Genomic DNA, 17,633 nt, shown 5'->3' with positions numbered 1-17,633 from the left:
ATATGCATTTCTTGTTGTAAGCGCGACGCAAAAGGCAATCTCTTTTCCTTAGGCTGTAGTTTCTTCTGTCCGAGTGCCAAACTTCGCCGAAAAGGAAGGACTGCTCGCAGTCTACAGTTTACAATACTTTCATAATCAGCATACCTTAACCTCTAACTGATTATCAGTGAGTTGATATGATTCACAAAACTCCGTTATTTTTTCTTTTGTAGTGACTTGTCCTATAACCAACTAGAGATATTACCTCCTGAAGCTTTCAGTGACAATCCCCATCTTAGAGAGCTGTAAGTAAAAAAAATTGCTGTGTAAGTGGCATTTGATAGCAGCTGTGCGTAGGTTCAAGAGTTTGATAACTTTCCAGTCGTCTATTTAGTAAATAAACCCCTTCGGGTGGCTGGTATGCCGGCTGATAATGTTCACGGCTGAGAGATTGTCCCAAAAATGAATATTTGGCCGAGAAGCGAAGCTTCGAGGGCAAATATGAAATTAGATCATTGTGTTGGATGTCACAACGCTGTACATTTTGCTTTAACGATAAACATTTACTCAACTCTTCGCAATTTCAGAAACTGTCACTGACATATATAAGGACTAGCTATTTGGCCTTTTCGTCATGGAGGTCACATTAAACATCACGCTCAAAATTTGCTTTGCCTGAGAACATATTGTAGATATCGAAGTTGTACATATACCCGGCACTCAACACCTTTTACATGTACATATATGTTGTTCTCCTTGGTTACAAGGAAGTCATCTGAAAATGAGAAAAAGGCATTGCCACCAAGAGAATAACCAAGTAATCAAACAAAGTATAAGCATAATTTCCGCAGAGCGAGTAATATTAGTGACGCATGCAAGGAAAAAGGAGAAAGAGGCGAGAGAAAAGTAGTTGATTGGTAAAGTTGCTAGTGGACCAGTAATTACAACACCAAGAAAAAACTATATCAATAATATAGCAAAAATTAGTTTTGCCGGTAAAGGTAGGCAACTCTACTCTAAGTTTTGTTGGTACTGTAAGTAAATGTAACTACTTGTCCGCAAAAGTATGAAATATAACTATGACCACAGTTTAAAAAAATATATTTGTAAAAACAAAGATGATCAAATTTGAGGAAATTAGCTTTTAGACAAGTACTCAAACCCCATACTAAGTGATGATGACTTGTCGACCATAAGGACCCGTCAAACAACCGGTTAAAGAATCAACAACCACGAGTGTTGCTGGCATTAGACTTTTCTTCTGGTCGGATTTAACGATGTTACTCAAACTCTTCCATTGCACATAAAATAAGGCCCATTTATTTCACAATTCATTCTCCTTCAGGTGAGGGCACGACTCAACCAAACCGGGGGGATGCCTGCGAGGGGTCTGGAATTGATATAATTATAGGTGCTAGGCCCCTGGGTTTTATTTGAGGCCTCCAACTTTCTTTAGGGCGAAGAGGTGTTTATTCTACAGGGCTAAAAACAAGGGCCCGCTTCCGATTCGATATTTAGGAAAACAGTTCCGACAATATTAGTTGTCTTACCATTATTTTTTATGTAAAGACGAAATAAACAATTTTTAATAGAAAAGAAAAATCGAGTTTCCAGATGGAATTTGAACCCACGACCCTCCGTGATCTAGTCAGATTTTCTAACCACTGAGCTACAGGAGATTCTATGATGAGCAAGGGTCAATTAGTCGGTATTCACAGGAACCGCATCACTCGGCTACACAGCCAAACATCAGCTAGCGCATAGAAGCTCACTAACAGAATCACGCTGTCACATTAAAGCATCACATGCATTAAAGCATCACATGCAGCCAACCAGCCTCCAAAGTGAGCATGTAAAGATGAAATAAACAATTTTTAATAGAAAAGAAAAATTGAGTTTCCAGATGGGATTTGAACCCACGACCCTCCGTGATCTAGTCGGATGCTCTAACCACTGAGCTACAGGAGATTCTATGGTGAGCAAGGGTCAATTAGTGGGTATTCACTGGAACCGCATCACGCGGCTTCACAACAAAAGGTTTAAACTGATGACAAGGATGATTGGTTGCACAATTAGCACCTCACATTTGCACATGTAATTATCACTTCACCATCCACGCACACGCCTATATAAATCTGTTGACATGCTTCATTAAATATTCTCTCTGAACAGATTCACTTAATTTTATCGTTGCAACAATTACCTCTTCGACCGTTTTGCGAGCTTTACCTTTACCCAGATGACCAGGTGTTACGAAAAGCACAACAATAGGTCACACAATCTTACTTGGTCTTGGATTATCAAGATTTAGCAAGCCGGGAAGGTCAGGTTAACTTGAATGAAGAGAAATGAACTTACAGAGATATTAACAAAAATGAGAAACACATTTTTAAAAAATCACAGTAGGCCATGCACTAAAATCTAAAAATTGACTTTTTACCCATTTTTCCATATTTCATTATCTTAATTATTAAGTCAAACCTTGCTCTTAGTTTTGATGTCATGTTTGTTTCACCGCACCGTGCAGGGATTTGACCTTGATCGTCTCTTTACTGCGGAAAAAGAGCCTGCAGTAAAGGAAAAGGCAGATTTCTGCGGTAATATCTGGCACCTTAAAGCTCTGTTGTGATCTTTTTTTGCAAATATAGCGACCTGTTTAATAACCAGTTAAAGGACTTGCCATCCAGACTGTTTGATCAGTTTCAAAAATTAACAAGTCTGTAACTACAGAACACCAAATACATCCCTCAGTATCTTAGGTTGCTGCCGCATAAATTTTCAATTATGTCACTCTCTGTGATGGTTTTAAGCATTTATCTACACTATGGCCTATCTTTTTTTCGGAATACAACGCTATAGACTATGAACAGTCCCTTGTTTGCAACAAATTTTGTCGCGCGAGTCCAAAAAACCAAATCGGTGAAAGAAAAATTGAGGTAAGCACGCCATGGGGAGCTCCGAGGGTGAGGGGCTCGGAAAGAAAGGACTACCGTCAGACTGAGCCCTAGAGTTTGACCTTGCGCAGTTCAAGAGTCGAAGTCGAGTCTCAACAACGAAACTCCCAAGAAGACAATTAGGAAGGGCGGGCCGGGAAAGGACCAATCGCGGTAAGGATCCCGGAGTAATTTAAAAATTACATGTCTTGCGCTCGATTTAAGCTTGGGCTCAGAATACGGAGCAATAACTTGACACTTAGAAGCTGCGTGAGGTGGAGTGCCGATCACGGTTCTCGAGTCACTATGACCGGCAGTCGGAAACTTTCGTAATATTTAACGAAAAAGTGGTAGACAAGGCTCTGCTTTAGAGCCTGTTTTCAAAATTGCTAGAAAGTCCTTTCCAGCGAAAAGAGCTTCAAGCTACAGTCTGCTCTGGTTTCAGCGAACGAATTGTCGGAAACCACAATCAACATTCCTTAAGTGATCAGCCATGATTAATCTGGAGCGATAACAAGCTTTGACCCTCAAAACCACTAGATGAAAGATGTCCAGGTGATAGCCAATCATATTTATATGCGTTGTAAGCGCGACGCAAAAGGTAATCTCTTTTTCTTAGGCTGTAGTTTCTTCTGTCCGAGTGCCAAACTTCGCCGAAAACGAAGGACTGCTCGCAGTCTACAGTTTACAATACTTTCATAATGAACATACCTTAACCTCTAATTGGTTATCAGTGAGTTCATATGATTCACAAAACTTCCTTATTTTTTGTTTTGTAGTGACTTGTCCAATAACCAACTAGAGCAATTACCTCCACAAGCTTTTAGACACAATCCCCGTCTTAGAGAACTGTAAGTAAGACTTCCTTATTGTGTAAGTGACATTCGATAGCAGCTGTGCCTAGGCTCAAGAGTTTGATAACTTTCCAGTCGTCTATTTGGGTTTCATAGATAACAATAGCACAATTGATTAAGAGAGGCTTATCACTCAATTTAAAAATAGTTTTTTAAACGTATGTGGTAAAGGAATTGTTTTTTCCCCTTTTTTTCCTGTGCTCTGAAAATCTTGATGATTTTATATCAATGCTCCATTTGGTATACGCAATTGTTCGTTTCTCGACATTCTTGTGTCATTATTAACCCGATGGCTGTGTGACATAGGCCATAGTTATCAAGGGATCTTTTCAGAAACGCGGTGTAGTAACCAACTGCTAAGCATGTTAGATAAAATTTCAGAAAAGGAAGAGATCTCGCATTATTCGACTCTGGGACGATATCGCTTGCTCCAGGTTGCCAATGATGAAAACTTTTACTCCCAAGGTGGCACTCCATCAGTATGACACACACTTTTAATGTTCAAAAGTAATAGAGACTACCACGACATAACTTTAAGAGTACTTTCTCCTTTGTTCATCGTCAATTACTCCATTTTTTAAAATTCTTGTTTATCCGTGTAATCTATCATCTAAAGCCGTGGCCGATTGTGGTCTGTGTATCAGTTCATAGCCACAAGAACGGATTTCCTACCTTCATAGTGTTAATTTATCCCACTTTACGGTCAGCAAAGTGTCTGTTCTTATGATAATTGCCATCATCTTCCAATTCCATAATTACAGTAGATAAAAGGATACACATTGGACCAACGTTTTCATAAATGGTTTTCTTGATGACACTTCAGATTCTTGAACAACAACAAGTTAAAGAATTTGTCTTCTGATCAACTTCCTTGTCGGATTTACTTGTTTAACAACCATACAAACCTGTAAGTGTGGTGGGTTTAGAATTCAGTGTCACTTTTCATTTCCTACCGAACACAACTGAAAATAAATAGCCTCTAAAATGACAATGAAGGAAGACCACAATTACAAAGACCTCTGTTAGTTTTATGTACACTGTATTAAACTACATGATACATACATATCAGCTCCATATTATGAAACACTTATTTTTTATCTTTAAAAAGGTGCTACAAAGTACGTCTAACCTACCCATGAAATAGTACAGACCTTTACTTCTAATATCTGAGTTATTGGAAGTGAAGGTCTGTACTATTTCATGAGTAGGTTAGGCGCACTGTGTAATATGCACCTTTTTAATGATAACAAATAAGTATGATAAGTTTGTTATCGTAGGTTCACTTGACACTTCCTGAGGACACCAAAAGCCAACGTCTTTCATTTTTTTACTTTTCATGTCGTTTATATAATCCACCGTCTCCCAAGCCAGGGGGTTGTAGGTTGTGGTTTTTTTGTTAGCCACGGAAACAAAACTACCACTTACAGAGCTACATTTATCCAGTCAGAAGTTTCTGCTCTTATAATGATTGCCTTCTTCTTCCAGTTCCGAATTAACAGTGCATTAAAAGAAACAAGATTCAACGAACTTGGTTCTAGCTGTTTTTTATTATTATTATTATTATTATTATTATTATTACACCGCAGATTCATGAACAGCAAACATTCAAAGAATTTCTCCTCTCGTCAACTTACTCGCTGGAAAAACTGGCGTAGCGACTTTAAAAGCATGTAAGTGTGGTGTGTTCGGAATCCAGTTTCACTCATTAGATCTCGTAAATACAACAACCCTGAACTTCCAAAATTCAACAGGAAATAAATACTCTTTTGCCTTATGGCAATAAAGAAATACCACAATAACCACGACCTCAGATAATTTTTCCACATATTATTAACTGCACAATGATTTCATATCAGTTCCAAAGATTGGAAAGTTTTTTTTTGGTAGCTCAAAAAAATAACGTATTTTGCTAAGTGTTCTTTACCTAGTTAGAGAATATTATGGCCGCTTTTATTTGTACGTACAGGTATGATAGCTTTTGCATTGTAGTTACAAAAATGATTAGACCTGTATCTTTCTTTTTTAGTCTTCATTAAAACCTATTGAACCAGAATCTTTCTAGTGCTATACCAGGCTAACAGGACCATACTTCCAAACTGCTTACAATCCCATAATACATATATGTCAGTGGACAACAACCAGAATTTTAATTCCATCGTAGATCATTTCTACTTTATTGTTTGACAAGAGTTTATGGTCTTCGAAGTTGTGAGTGGAAAAAAAAATTAAGGCATTGAAACGCAGAGCTCTACACTTCATATTTATGAAAATGAATGTAATGTCAAACACAGAACCCTGGACTTCAATAAACTGGAGACGTTGCCAAGTGACGTACTCAAGGCCCATAAGATATATGATCTGTGAGTACAGTTCTCTGATGTTCGCTGCGATGGCTACTATCCTCTAAATCAAAGGAGCCTTCGCTGACTGGTCATTATATTCCCAGTTTCATCCTTAATAGCTGTAAGCGTTTTCGATTATTTAAACCATTGAGACGGTATGCAAATTAAAAAAAAAAATTGGCAAACGGTAAGTACTGAGAAGAATTAGTGAAAAATCAGTAAAAAGAAAACAAAAGAAGCAAATCCTTGGTGTAGGGTGCCCCAATCCTCCTCCTTCCGCACGACCCAAAAAAGAACAAACTTTATTCATAATTAAAAATAGTTGGAGTTTCCTTTCCTGTTGTCTTATTGTAATTCCATCGATCAAAATCTACTGGATTGTAACCAAGTGATGAATAGTTTAATTAATTATTGCTAACACAAACATGTAAGGTAACCTTTTTAAAATATTCCTTTTTAATTCCCTTTATTTGGTAAAAATTATGGAATTCTCGTAAATGCCAATAATTTTAAAGCTGGCTAGGAAACAGCAAGTCGAAGACATTACCTGAGGATCTGTTCGACGGGCAAACTGTGTTAAAATACTTGTGAGTAGTAAGAATCATCTTTTGTAACAATACCCATTTGGAAAGTAACCGACTGCTCTCTTTACCTGCTGACCGGGACACGAACATTTGTAAACGCAGCAAATTTTAGCGTGGTCCTAAAAGTCGGGTATATGAATAAGGGCACTTTCCATTTGTTAAAACTGGCCGGCCCGAAGGAACTGGCTCTCACTCGTCAAAATAGAAAGGCCTAGGAAAATCAGCTCTTGCGTGGAATACACGCAAGAGCTGATTTAAAAAATATGACGGATTTAGCAACGAAAGTTTATAACATTCCGCCAACTTTTTCTTCACTTCCTTTCGCCGGAGGAGGAAACTCCTTTTAAGAACCATGTTGTTACGGGTTTCGCTGTCTTTTTTGTCAGTGGGCTCTGGGACCCACTCGGTCAGTTTTATTTCCCAGTCCCGTTCGGTTCACAGCTCGTGTGTTGCGTTTTAGTTTCGGTAGGTCTCACCTTAATTTATCACCTCAGCTTCTCAGTTCATCATTCATCGCAGCCACATCCATGTAAGTCTTCATCGTTCCGTTATTTTATCGTTTTTGCCTTGTCGTATTTTCTGTTTTCTGTTTTCTGTTATCGTTTCATCGTTTTCTGTATTTATTTACATGTAGTTTCACCATTCGACACTGAAGGAAAATAAGCCATCGATTTGCATGCTCTTCGTGTCTCGGTTGAACACTACGCTAAGAACGCGACACATGTAGAAGATGAATCTGTGTTTTTTTCAATTATGTGTATTTTTTCTCGGCGCAAACAGAGTTAAAGCTTAAAGGCGTAATATTTTTATTTCTAGCAAGCTTACATGAACCGTAGGTCAGGTAACTAAACGCTGACAAACAAGAAATACAAGTACTTGGATCTTATAAGTTAATACTATAATTGTTCGGAACTTAAGCCTCCATCAAGTACTTTCAAACTGGGTAAAACAAAAATTTCTCGAACAAGGCTTCCCTTGTATAATAGTATGCCAACATATACCGAGACGAAATGCTCAAAGTTTGGAAGTCACACTGCTCGGGTTAACCTTTGACACCTTTTACACTTTCGACCAGAAAATAGCCAAGATATTTAGGTGCTTTCCTGCTCCACGGGTATACAAGAGAAATTTTCGCGAGTGGAAATAGTCTGTGAGGTGGTTTGTTCAATAAATACTTAACAACACGAGGAAACTACCAATAAACGGGCAAAACGAGAGCCGATTATTCCTCAATGCTTGCTTGTTTGATTGACAGTAAAAAGATAAGGTTGCTAGGCTGCCGTCTCTAAACATTGCTGTAAATTGTTTCTCAGCTTTATATTTTAGGCTTCCTTCTTTGACAGAATGTCCAGGAATCGAGTCATAACACCCATTTTCTTCTCGTGCATCCTTTTCTTCTTTGCATTCGTCAGAAAATCGACTACCTTCGCGGCCGATGACTTCGACCTCCGTTTCCTTTATTTCTTTGGAACCCCTTTTACCAAGGACGATTCCTCGTCTTCATCCGTGGATGTAGAACCAGTGCTTGCTGTAACCAACGAGGAAACAGTCGCCGGTGAAATAGTTTTCGGGTCACTACTGAAAAGCAATGATATCTTGTCATTTAATTCACATTCCTCAAAGTCATTCCCCGTTTTGGCGTTGTGCCCTCTTACCTTTTTGTACTCCTGTAACTCTCACTGACGACTTGGTGTTGAATTGCTCTGCAACTTTATCCCATGCAGCTTTCTTTCACACTTTGTCTTTGTCGAAGAAGTCGGTTTTTTTCCCGTCGTGGGGAAATCAATAGTTTGGTGCTCTTTGACGACCTCTTTAAGGTATTTTAGGGAAGAAATTAATCCTGTTTTCAATCAAAACAATGGACAAAATATTATACTCACCACGAGTCTGCGATCAACCTGCCGCCATTTTTCAACGCGTAGAATTCCCGCGCACTTCCCGCGTTCAGCGCCAGTTTGGCCAGAACCAGTTCTAACAGTTCTCAGAACTCGTGCGTTTCATTTACGGACGTACTAGTCCGACCGGCCAGTTATAACAAATGGAAAGCGTCCTAAGAGTCTCTGAATTGCACTCAGAAATTATTTTTTTTTTAGAAACATTCCTCAGTGATCACCGACTTACGAATAAGTCTAGAGTCCAATGGAGTATGAGAGCGAATGGGAACGAACTCAAGCGATTTGGCCTAACCGTTAAATTTTTAGGCCCGGTCTTTCGTGTTCACACCTTTTCAGAAAATTTACTTGAAATGGACGTTTGTGGCCTAATTTTTAGCATTTCTTGACTTTGCAAATTTCTCATCGGCTAGTTTGAAAACGAAAGTTGACTGTTTCTGTATTAAAAACCCTAGGCGTTTGGTCAGCAACCAGCTCGAGAAGCTACCCCGCAACATATTTTATGGATTCACCGACTTGAAGAAACTGTAACTAATATTATTTTTCGTAAATCAGGTTTAAATGCTAACTTAAACTTTACTCTGTAATACGTTGTGCAAATGCAAAAACTGAGCCTTGGAGTAGTAACGAAAATTGGTGCGTGATCATTCACGGGATTATGATGCACCAAAGGAGCCCTCTTAACCTCGCTAGAAATGATTGTTTTGAACAACCTTTTCTGAAATGGTCATTAAAGTACTGCGGTTAAAAAGTTGTTCTCAGTTAAATGTATTTCCGCCAATCTCGAAAGCAGTTCCAGACTTTTGTTAGAAATGCCGCCAATGATGTTTCAAATCTATCAAATTTAACACAAAGAGGAAGAATACTCGGGCTTAGATTTTATCAATTTCTTTTTCCCGTGGTTTTCCCACCTACTTATGTATTTCTATCTTACAATCGTTTGCGATTACCTCCAATTTTTTTTATAATATTTTAAGATTATTAGCCAGTGGCGGATTAAAATTTTAGATTCTGATTTCAAAATTATCCACACTCGGCAGAGAGGATAAATCTGTTGATAATAAATGGAAGAAGATGAACAAGCGTCTTAGACTTAGACTTCTTTCTCCTCTTCCTCTTACTATCGTAGCCTTCTCCTACTAATTATAAAAGCTCATAAAACGTTTGAGGCAATTGCAAACATTTTTAAGATAGAAATTATTAAAAGGTGATATAGCGATGCACTAAATCTTGCTGACCTTGAAATTCTTAGCGATTGGCGGAAACAAGCTTGCGTGAATTTTGCTAATTCCTGCCATGTGTCAGGAACACTTAGTAGTCTCTTTCAGGTTCCGCTGGTTTATTACCACGGTTATAATTTGCGCTCAGGCTCACAATCGTATAAGGCCTCTACTGGCAAATGCAAAAGCTATATTGATTTTGTAACTGTCAAATTTCAAAATGTATGTCGTGACCGCCCCCTGTAATTCAGTTGTAACTACAATAGGGTTGAATAAACGATTGATTGATTGATTGATTGATTGATTTTCTAATCTAGCCTTTCGAATCTTTGTTTTCCGTGGTAAAAATATTTAGTTCGTTGTCTTGATTAATATCAACACGTCGAACAGAAGTATTACTTCTGAGAAAACTAACCGGAATTTGTCGAGGAAGTCTTCGTGCCTCAGAAAAGGATACCTATGAGATTCTCAACCAATAAGATTTTCTCAATGAAATGAGATTTGCCACGAAAAAGGATACCCAAGAAATCACTATGTAATATATACCTACGTATTAATTTAAGGAATATGAATACGCCGCTCTCCTTATAAGCAGAACAGAGACTTGTCAAAAAATCAAAATTACGACATTATCGTTAGAAGTCTTTTGTCAATTGTCAATTGATTAGAATCATTTGAAACGGACGCTTGCGATCTTATGTTTGCAAACTCATGTGTACAGAAGATTTAAAGAAATTTCCACTGAAAACTCTCCTTGCCATGTAAAAGGATAACCAGGAGATAACCATGTAATACTTACCACCCTATCCTTTTGATTAAAACTAACTAGTTTTCCTTGAAAGCATATTGCTATAGCCCTAATCGTCATTGAGTGCTAGGACTTGACACTTGTATTATGTTTAATGTTGGTGACAGGGACTTGTCTAAAAATCAGTTAAAGACATTACCGCCAGGAGTTTTCAATCACATGACTTGGCTTCGTCGGCTGTAAGTAGCCTTCTTGAAAGAAATCCAATTCCGCCGCTACTCATAAGGATGCCCAAAAGAGCAATTTGAAATCCCTCTAACGCCCTACTTAATTAACGAGAAGTAACCCCCTTTCATTAAGGGTACTTTGCTAATATCTCAATCATAGATGACTAAGGCCTGAAATTTCTATGAAGTCCTTTCTCGGTTACAGGGACTTGTCAAGAAATGAGATAGAAACATTACCATCAGGAGTATTTAAATACTTAAACTACTCGATTTGGCTTTGTAGGCTGTAAGCATTCTTTTTTACATGCAATTGCACTGATACCTGGATTATCATATTTTCAAATGTCCTGTCTGTACTTTTTTTGAAATAAACCGTTTCTTTTTACCGCCGATTTCATGTGAACAACACGATGGGAGCGTTTTAAGAGGTGCAAAACCAACGAAATCGGCCATTTCTTCCCTTAGTCTTCCTTTCAATGTGATAGGCGATGACAAACATGTTACAGGAATCTAAAAGGAATATCTAATCAATGATTTCTATGTAGAAATGGCACAACTCACCGAAGAATGGCGTGCCAGAAAAAAAAATCAACAGGAGTAAGATTATTACTTGTCTCAGTGCATAACTATGCTCAGAGTTACTTTGATCGTCTCTTTACTGTGGAAAAAGAGCCTGCAGTCAAGGAAAAGGCAGATTTCTACGGTCATATCTGGCACCTTAAAGTTCTGTTGTGATCTTTTTTCAAATATAGCGACCTGTTTAATAACCAGTTAAAGGACTTGCCATCCAGACTGTTTGATCAGTTTCAAAAACTAACAAGTCTGTAACTACAGAACACCAAATATATCCCTCACTAGCTTAAGCTGCTGCCCCATAAATTTTCAATTATGAAACTCTCTGTGATGGTTTTAAGCATTTATCTACAATATGGCCCATCTTTTTTTCGAAATACAACGCTATAGACTATGAACAGTCCCTCGTTTGCAACAAAGTTTGTCGCGCGAGTCCAAAAAAAAAGTTGGTGAAAGAAAAATTGAGGTAAGCACGCCATGGGGAGCTCCGAGGGTGAGGGGCTCGGAAAGAAAGGACTATAGACTGAGCCCAAGAGTTTGACCCTGCGCAGTTCAAGAGTCGAAGTCGAGTCTCAACAACGAAACTCCCAAGAAGACAATTAGGAAGGGCGGGCAGGGAAAGGAACAATCGTGGTAAGGATCCCGAAGTAATTTAAAAATTACATGTCGTGCGCTCGATTTAAGCTTGGGCTCAGAATACGGAGCCATAAGTTGACACTTAAAAGCTGCGTGAGGTGGAGTGCCGATCACGGTTCTCAAATCACTATGACCGGCAGTCGGAAACTTTCGTAATATTTGACGAAAAAGTGGCAGACAAGGCTCTGTTTTAGAGCCTGTTTTCAAAATTGCTAGAAAGTCCTTTCCAGCGAAAAGAGCTTCAAGCTACAGTCTGCTCTGGTTTCAGCGAACGAATTGTCGGAAATCACAATCAACATTCCTTAAGTGATCAGCCAGGATTAATCTGGAGCATTAACAAGCTTTGACACTCAAAACCACTAGATGAAAGATGTCCAGGCGATAGCCAATCGTATTTATATGCGTTGTAAGCGTGACGCAAAAGGTAATCTCTTTTTGTTAGGCTGTAGTTTCTTCTGTCCGAGTGCCAAACTTCGCCGAAAACGAAGGACTGCTCGCAGTCTACAGTTTACAATACTTTCATAATGAACATACCTTAACCTCTAATTGATTATCAGTGAGTTAATATGATTCACAAAACTTCCTTCTTTTTTGTTTTGTAGTGACTTGTCCAATAACCAACTAGAGCAATTACCTCCACAAGCTTTCAGACACAATCCTCGTCTTAGAGAGCTGTAAGTAAGACTTCCTTATTGTGTAAGTGACATTTGATAGCAGCTGTGCCTAGGTTCAAGAGTTGGATAACTTTCCAGTCGTCTATTTGGGTTTCATAGATAACAATAGCACAATTGATTAAGAGAGGCTTATCACTCAATTTAAAAATAGTTCTTCAAACGTATGTGGTAAAGGAATTGTTTTTCCCCTTTTTTTTCCTGTGCTCTAAAAATCTTGATGATTTTATATCAATGCTCCATTTGGTATACGCAATTGTTCGTTTCTCGACATTCTTGTGTCATTATTAACCCGATGGCTGTGTGACATAGGCCATAGTTATCTACGGATCTTTTCCCAAACGCGGTGTAGTAACCAACTGCTAAGCATGTCAGGTAAAATTTCAGAAAATGAAGAAATCTGGCATTCTTCGACTCGGGGACGGTATCGTTTGCTCCAGGTTGCCAATGATGAAAACTTTACCCCCAAGGTTGCACTCCATCAGTATGACACACACTTTTAATGTTCAAAAGTAATATAGACTACCACGACATAACTTTAAGAGTACTTTCTCCTTTGTTCATCGTCAATTACTCCATTTTTTTAAATTCTTGTTTATCCGTGTAATCTATCATCTAAAGCCGTGGCCGATTGTGGTCTGTGTATCAGTTCATAGCCACAAGAACGGAATTGGTACCTTCAGAGTGTTAATTTATCCCACGTTACGGTCAGCAAAGTGTCTGTTCTTATGATAATTGCCACCATCTTCCAATTCCATAATTACAGTAGATAAAAGGATAAACATTGGACCAACTTTTCATAAATGGTTTTCTTGATGACACTTCAGATTCTTGAACAACAACAAGTTAAAGAATTTGTCTTCTGATCAACTTCCTTGTTGGAATTACTTGTTTAACAACTATACAAAACTGTAAGTGTGGTGGGTTTAGAATTCAGTGTCACTTTTCATTTCATACCGAACACAACTGAAAATAAATAGCCTCTAAAATGACAATGAAGAAAAACCACAATTACAAAGACCTCTGTTAGTTTTATGTACACGGTATTAAACTACATGATACATACATAACAGCTCCATATCATGGAACACTTATTTTTTATCTTTAAAAAGGTGCTACAAAGTACGCCTAACCTACCCATGAAATAGTACAGACCTTCACTTCTAATATCTGAGTTATTGGAAGTGAAGGTCTGTATTATCTCATGAGTAGGTTAGGCGCACCGTGTAATATACACCTTTTTAATGATAACAAATAAGTATGATAAGTTTGTTATCGTAGGTTCACTTGACACTTTCTGAGGACACCAGAAGCCAACTTCTTTCATTTTTTTTACTTTTCATGTCGTTTATATAATCCACCGTCTCCCAAGCCAGGGGGTTGTAGGTTGTGGTTTTTTTATTAGCCACGGAAACAAAACTACCACTTACAGAGCTACATTTATCCAGTCAGAAGTTTCTGCTCTTATAATGATTGCCTTCTTCTTCCAGTTCCGAATTAACAGTGTATTAAAAGAAACAAGATTTAACAAACTTGGTACTAGCTGTTTTTTTTATTATTATTATTACACCGCAGAATCATGAACATCAAACATTCAAAGAATTTGTCCCCTCGTCAACGTACTCGCTGGAAACACTGGCGTGGCGACTTCGAAAACCTGTAAGTGTGGTGTGTTCGGAATCCAATTTCACTCTTTAGATCTCGTAAATACAACAACCCTGAAGTTCCAAAATTCAACAGGAAATAAATACTCTTTTGCGTTATGGCAATAAAGAAATACCACAATAACCACGACCTCAGAAAATTTTTCCACATATTATTAACTGCACAATGAATTCATATCAGTTCCAAGGATTGGAAATTTGGTTTTGGTAGCTCAAAAAACATAGCGTATTTTGCTAAGTGTTCTCTACCTAGTTAGAGAATATTATGGCCGCTGTTATTTGTACGTACAGGTATGATAACTTTTGCATTGTAGTTACAAAAATGATTAGACCTGTATCTTTCTTTTTTAGTCTTCATTAGAACCTTTTGAACCAAAATCTTTCTAGTGCTATACCAGGCTAACAGGACGATACTTCCAAATTGCTTACAATCCCATAATACATATATGTCAGTGGACAACAACCAGAATTTTAATTCCATCGTAGATCATGTCTACTTTATTGTTTGACAAGAGTTTATGGTCTTCGAAGTTGTGAGTGGAAAAAAAAATTAAGGCATTGAAACGCAGAGCTCTACACTTCATATTTATGAAAATGAATGTAATGTCAAACACAGAACCCTGGACTTCAATAAACTGGAGACGTTGCCAAGTGACATATTCAAGGCCCATAAGATATATGATCTGTGAGTAAAGTTCTCTGATGTTCGGTGCAATGGCTAGTATCCTCTAAATCAAAGGAGCCTTCGCTGACTGGTCATTATATTCCCAGTTTCATCCTTGATAACTGTAAGCGTTTCCGATTATTTAAACCATTGAGACCGTACGCAAATTAAAAAAAAATTGGCAAACGGTAAGTACTGAAAAGAATAAAAGAAAAATCAGTAAAAAGAAAAAAAAAAGAAGCAAATCCTTGGTGTAGGGTGCCCCAATCCTCCTCCTTCCGCACGACTCAAAAAAGAACAAACTTCATTCATAATTAAAAATAGTTGGAGTTTCCTTCCTTGTTGTCTTATTTTAATTCCATCGATCAAAATCTACTGGATTGTAACCAAGTGATTTATAGTTTAATTAATGATTGCTAGGACAAAAATGTAAGGTAACCTTTTTAAAATATTCCTTTTTAATTCCCTTCATTTGGTAAAAATTATGGAATTCTCGTAAATGCCAATAATTTTACAGCTGGCTAGGAAACAACAGGTTGAAGACATTACCTGAGGATCTGTTCGACGGGCAAACTGTATTAAAATACTTGTGAGTAGTAAGAATCATCTTTTGTAACAATATCCATTTGGAAAGTAACCGACTGCTCTCTTTACCTGCTGACCGGGACACGAACATTAGTAAAAGCAGCAAATTTTAGCGTGGTCCCAAAAGTCGGGTATATGAATAAGGGCACTTTCCATTTGTTAAAACTGGCCGGCCCGAAGGAACTGGCTCTCACTCGTCAAAATAGAAAGAAGTCGGTTTTTTTCCCGTCGTGGGGAAATCAATAGTTTGGTGCTTTTTGACGACCTCTTTAAGGCATTTTAGGGAAAGCAATTAATCCTGTTTTCAATCAAAACAATGGATTAAATATTATACTCACCACGAGTCTGCAATCAACCTGCCGCCATTTTTCAACGCGTAGAATTCCCGCGCACTTCCCGCGTTCAGCGCCAGTTTCCCCAGAGCCAGTTGTAACAGTTCTCAGAACTCGTGCGTTTCACTTACGGACGTACTAGTCCGACCGGCCAGTTATAAAAAATGGAAAGTGCTCTAAGAGTCTCTGAATTGCACTCAGAAATTATTTTTTTCTTAGAAACATTCCTCAGTGATCACTGACTTACGAATAAGACTGGAGTCAAATGGAGTACGAGAACGAATGGGAAGGAACTCAAGCGATTTGGCCTTACCGCTAAATTGTTTTGGCCCGGTTTCTCATGTTCACACCTTTTCAGAAAATTTACTTGAAATGGTCAGTTTGTAGCCTAATGTTTAGCATTTCTTGACTTTGCCAACTTCTCATCGGCTGGTTTGAAAACCAAAGTTGACCGTTTCTGTATTTAAAACCCTAGGCGTTTGGTCGGCAACCAGCTTGAGAAGCTACCCCGCAACATATTTTACGGATTGACCGACTTGGAGAAACTGTAACTAATATTATTTTTCGTAAATCAGGTTTAAATGCTAACTTAAACTTTACTCTGTAATACGCTGTGTAAATGCAAAAACTGAGCCTTGGAGTAGTAACGAAAATTGGTGCTTGATCATTCACGGGATTATGATGCACCAAAAGAGCCTACTTAACATAGCTAGAAATGATTGTTTTGAACAACCTGCTCTGAAATGGTCATTAAAGTACTGCGGTTAAAAAGTTGTTCTCAGTTAAATGTTTTTCCGCCAGTCTCGAAAGCAATTCCAGACTTCTGTTAGAAATGCCGCCAATGATGTTTCAAATCTATCAAATTTAACACAAAGAGGAAGAATACTCGGGCTTAGATTTTATCATTTTCTTTTTCCCGTGGTTTTCACACCTACTTATGTATTTCTATCTTACAATCGTTTGCGATTACCTTCAATGTTTTTTAACATTTTAAGATTATTAGCCAGTGGCGGATTAAAATTTTAGAGGCTGATGTCAAAATTATCCCACTCGGCGGAGAGGATAAATCAGTTGATAATAAATGGAAGAAGATGAACAAGCGTCTTATACTTAGACTTGTTTCTCCTCTTCCTCTTATTATCGTAGCCTTCTCCTACTAATTATAAAAGCTCATAAAACGTTTGAGGCAATTGCAAATATTTTTAACATAGTAATTATTAAAAGGTGATAAGATTTACGGAAAACAAAATTTGACATTTTAAACCCGTGTATTATCCTCTCTGTTTTCTTCCCTTTTCCTTGCAATTAACACATTTTCCAAAAACTGTGCAACGTCTTATTGTCAGGGACCTATCTTACAACCAGTTGCCCAACTTGACTCGAGGTGTTCTGAGCACAAACAGCAGGCTGAAAGAATTGTGAGTAGCGCTATTGATGACCAGTTACAACTCTTGGTAATCAAAATCCACTATATATTACCTTAGCTTTCACTCACGAGCCATTTTTGCCTCCACCTCAGATACTCTCAGAATGCTCTCCAGATGATGTTTTGTTATTTATAAAATTCCAAAAAACTCTAATTATTTTCTCGCAAAAAGCCGCGGATTTCCCTAGTTTTACTGAATTTCACAATTTTACTGAATAGAATCAATTTAGCCATTATGTTCTATTTCTCCATGTTGTTGATTCCTTACCTCTGTTTAAGTTTTCTGGGCACTATCTCATATGC

The 17,633-nt window shown here is 38.0% G+C and overlaps 1 protein-coding gene across 3 annotated transcripts in view; it reads left to right on the top strand.

The window, feature by feature from the left end:
- The window catches only part of LOC111344446 (uncharacterized), a 44,587-nt gene that overhangs the window by 13,875 nt on the left and 13,079 nt on the right, over positions 1 to 17,633 (top strand). For 2 of the 3 annotated variants that reach the window (XM_088759080.1, XM_088759078.1), the window contains exons 1-13: positions 4,548 to 4,673; positions 5,353 to 5,436; positions 6,058 to 6,126; positions 6,624 to 6,695; positions 9,040 to 9,111; positions 10,720 to 10,791; positions 12,591 to 12,662; positions 13,487 to 13,570; positions 14,235 to 14,318; positions 14,940 to 15,008; positions 15,505 to 15,576; positions 16,380 to 16,451; positions 17,251 to 17,322. In XM_088759080.1, the coding sequence (XP_088615206.1) occupies positions 5,357 to 5,436; positions 6,058 to 6,126; positions 6,624 to 6,695; positions 9,040 to 9,111; positions 10,720 to 10,791; positions 12,591 to 12,662; positions 13,487 to 13,570; positions 14,235 to 14,318; positions 14,940 to 15,008; positions 15,505 to 15,576; positions 16,380 to 16,451; positions 17,251 to 17,322 (890 nt within the window). In that variant the 5' untranslated portion in view covers positions 4,548 to 4,673; positions 5,353 to 5,356. Of the gene's footprint in view, positions 1 to 2,627; positions 2,700 to 4,547; positions 4,674 to 5,352; positions 5,437 to 6,057; positions 6,127 to 6,623; positions 6,696 to 9,039; positions 9,112 to 10,719; positions 10,792 to 12,590; positions 12,663 to 13,486; positions 13,571 to 14,234; positions 14,319 to 14,939; positions 15,009 to 15,504; positions 15,577 to 16,379; positions 16,452 to 17,250; positions 17,323 to 17,633 lie in introns of those variants that run through there. The other variant, XM_088759081.1, reaches the window with a different exon arrangement.

This window comes from Stylophora pistillata, chromosome 1, assembly GCF_964205215.1.
Source record: "Stylophora pistillata chromosome 1, jaStyPist1.2, whole genome shotgun sequence".
Lineage (NCBI taxonomy): Eukaryota > Metazoa > Cnidaria > Anthozoa > Scleractinia > Pocilloporidae > Stylophora > Stylophora pistillata.
Note: the sequence above shows the minus strand (reverse complement) of the source record. Positions and strands in the feature narration are given on the sequence as shown.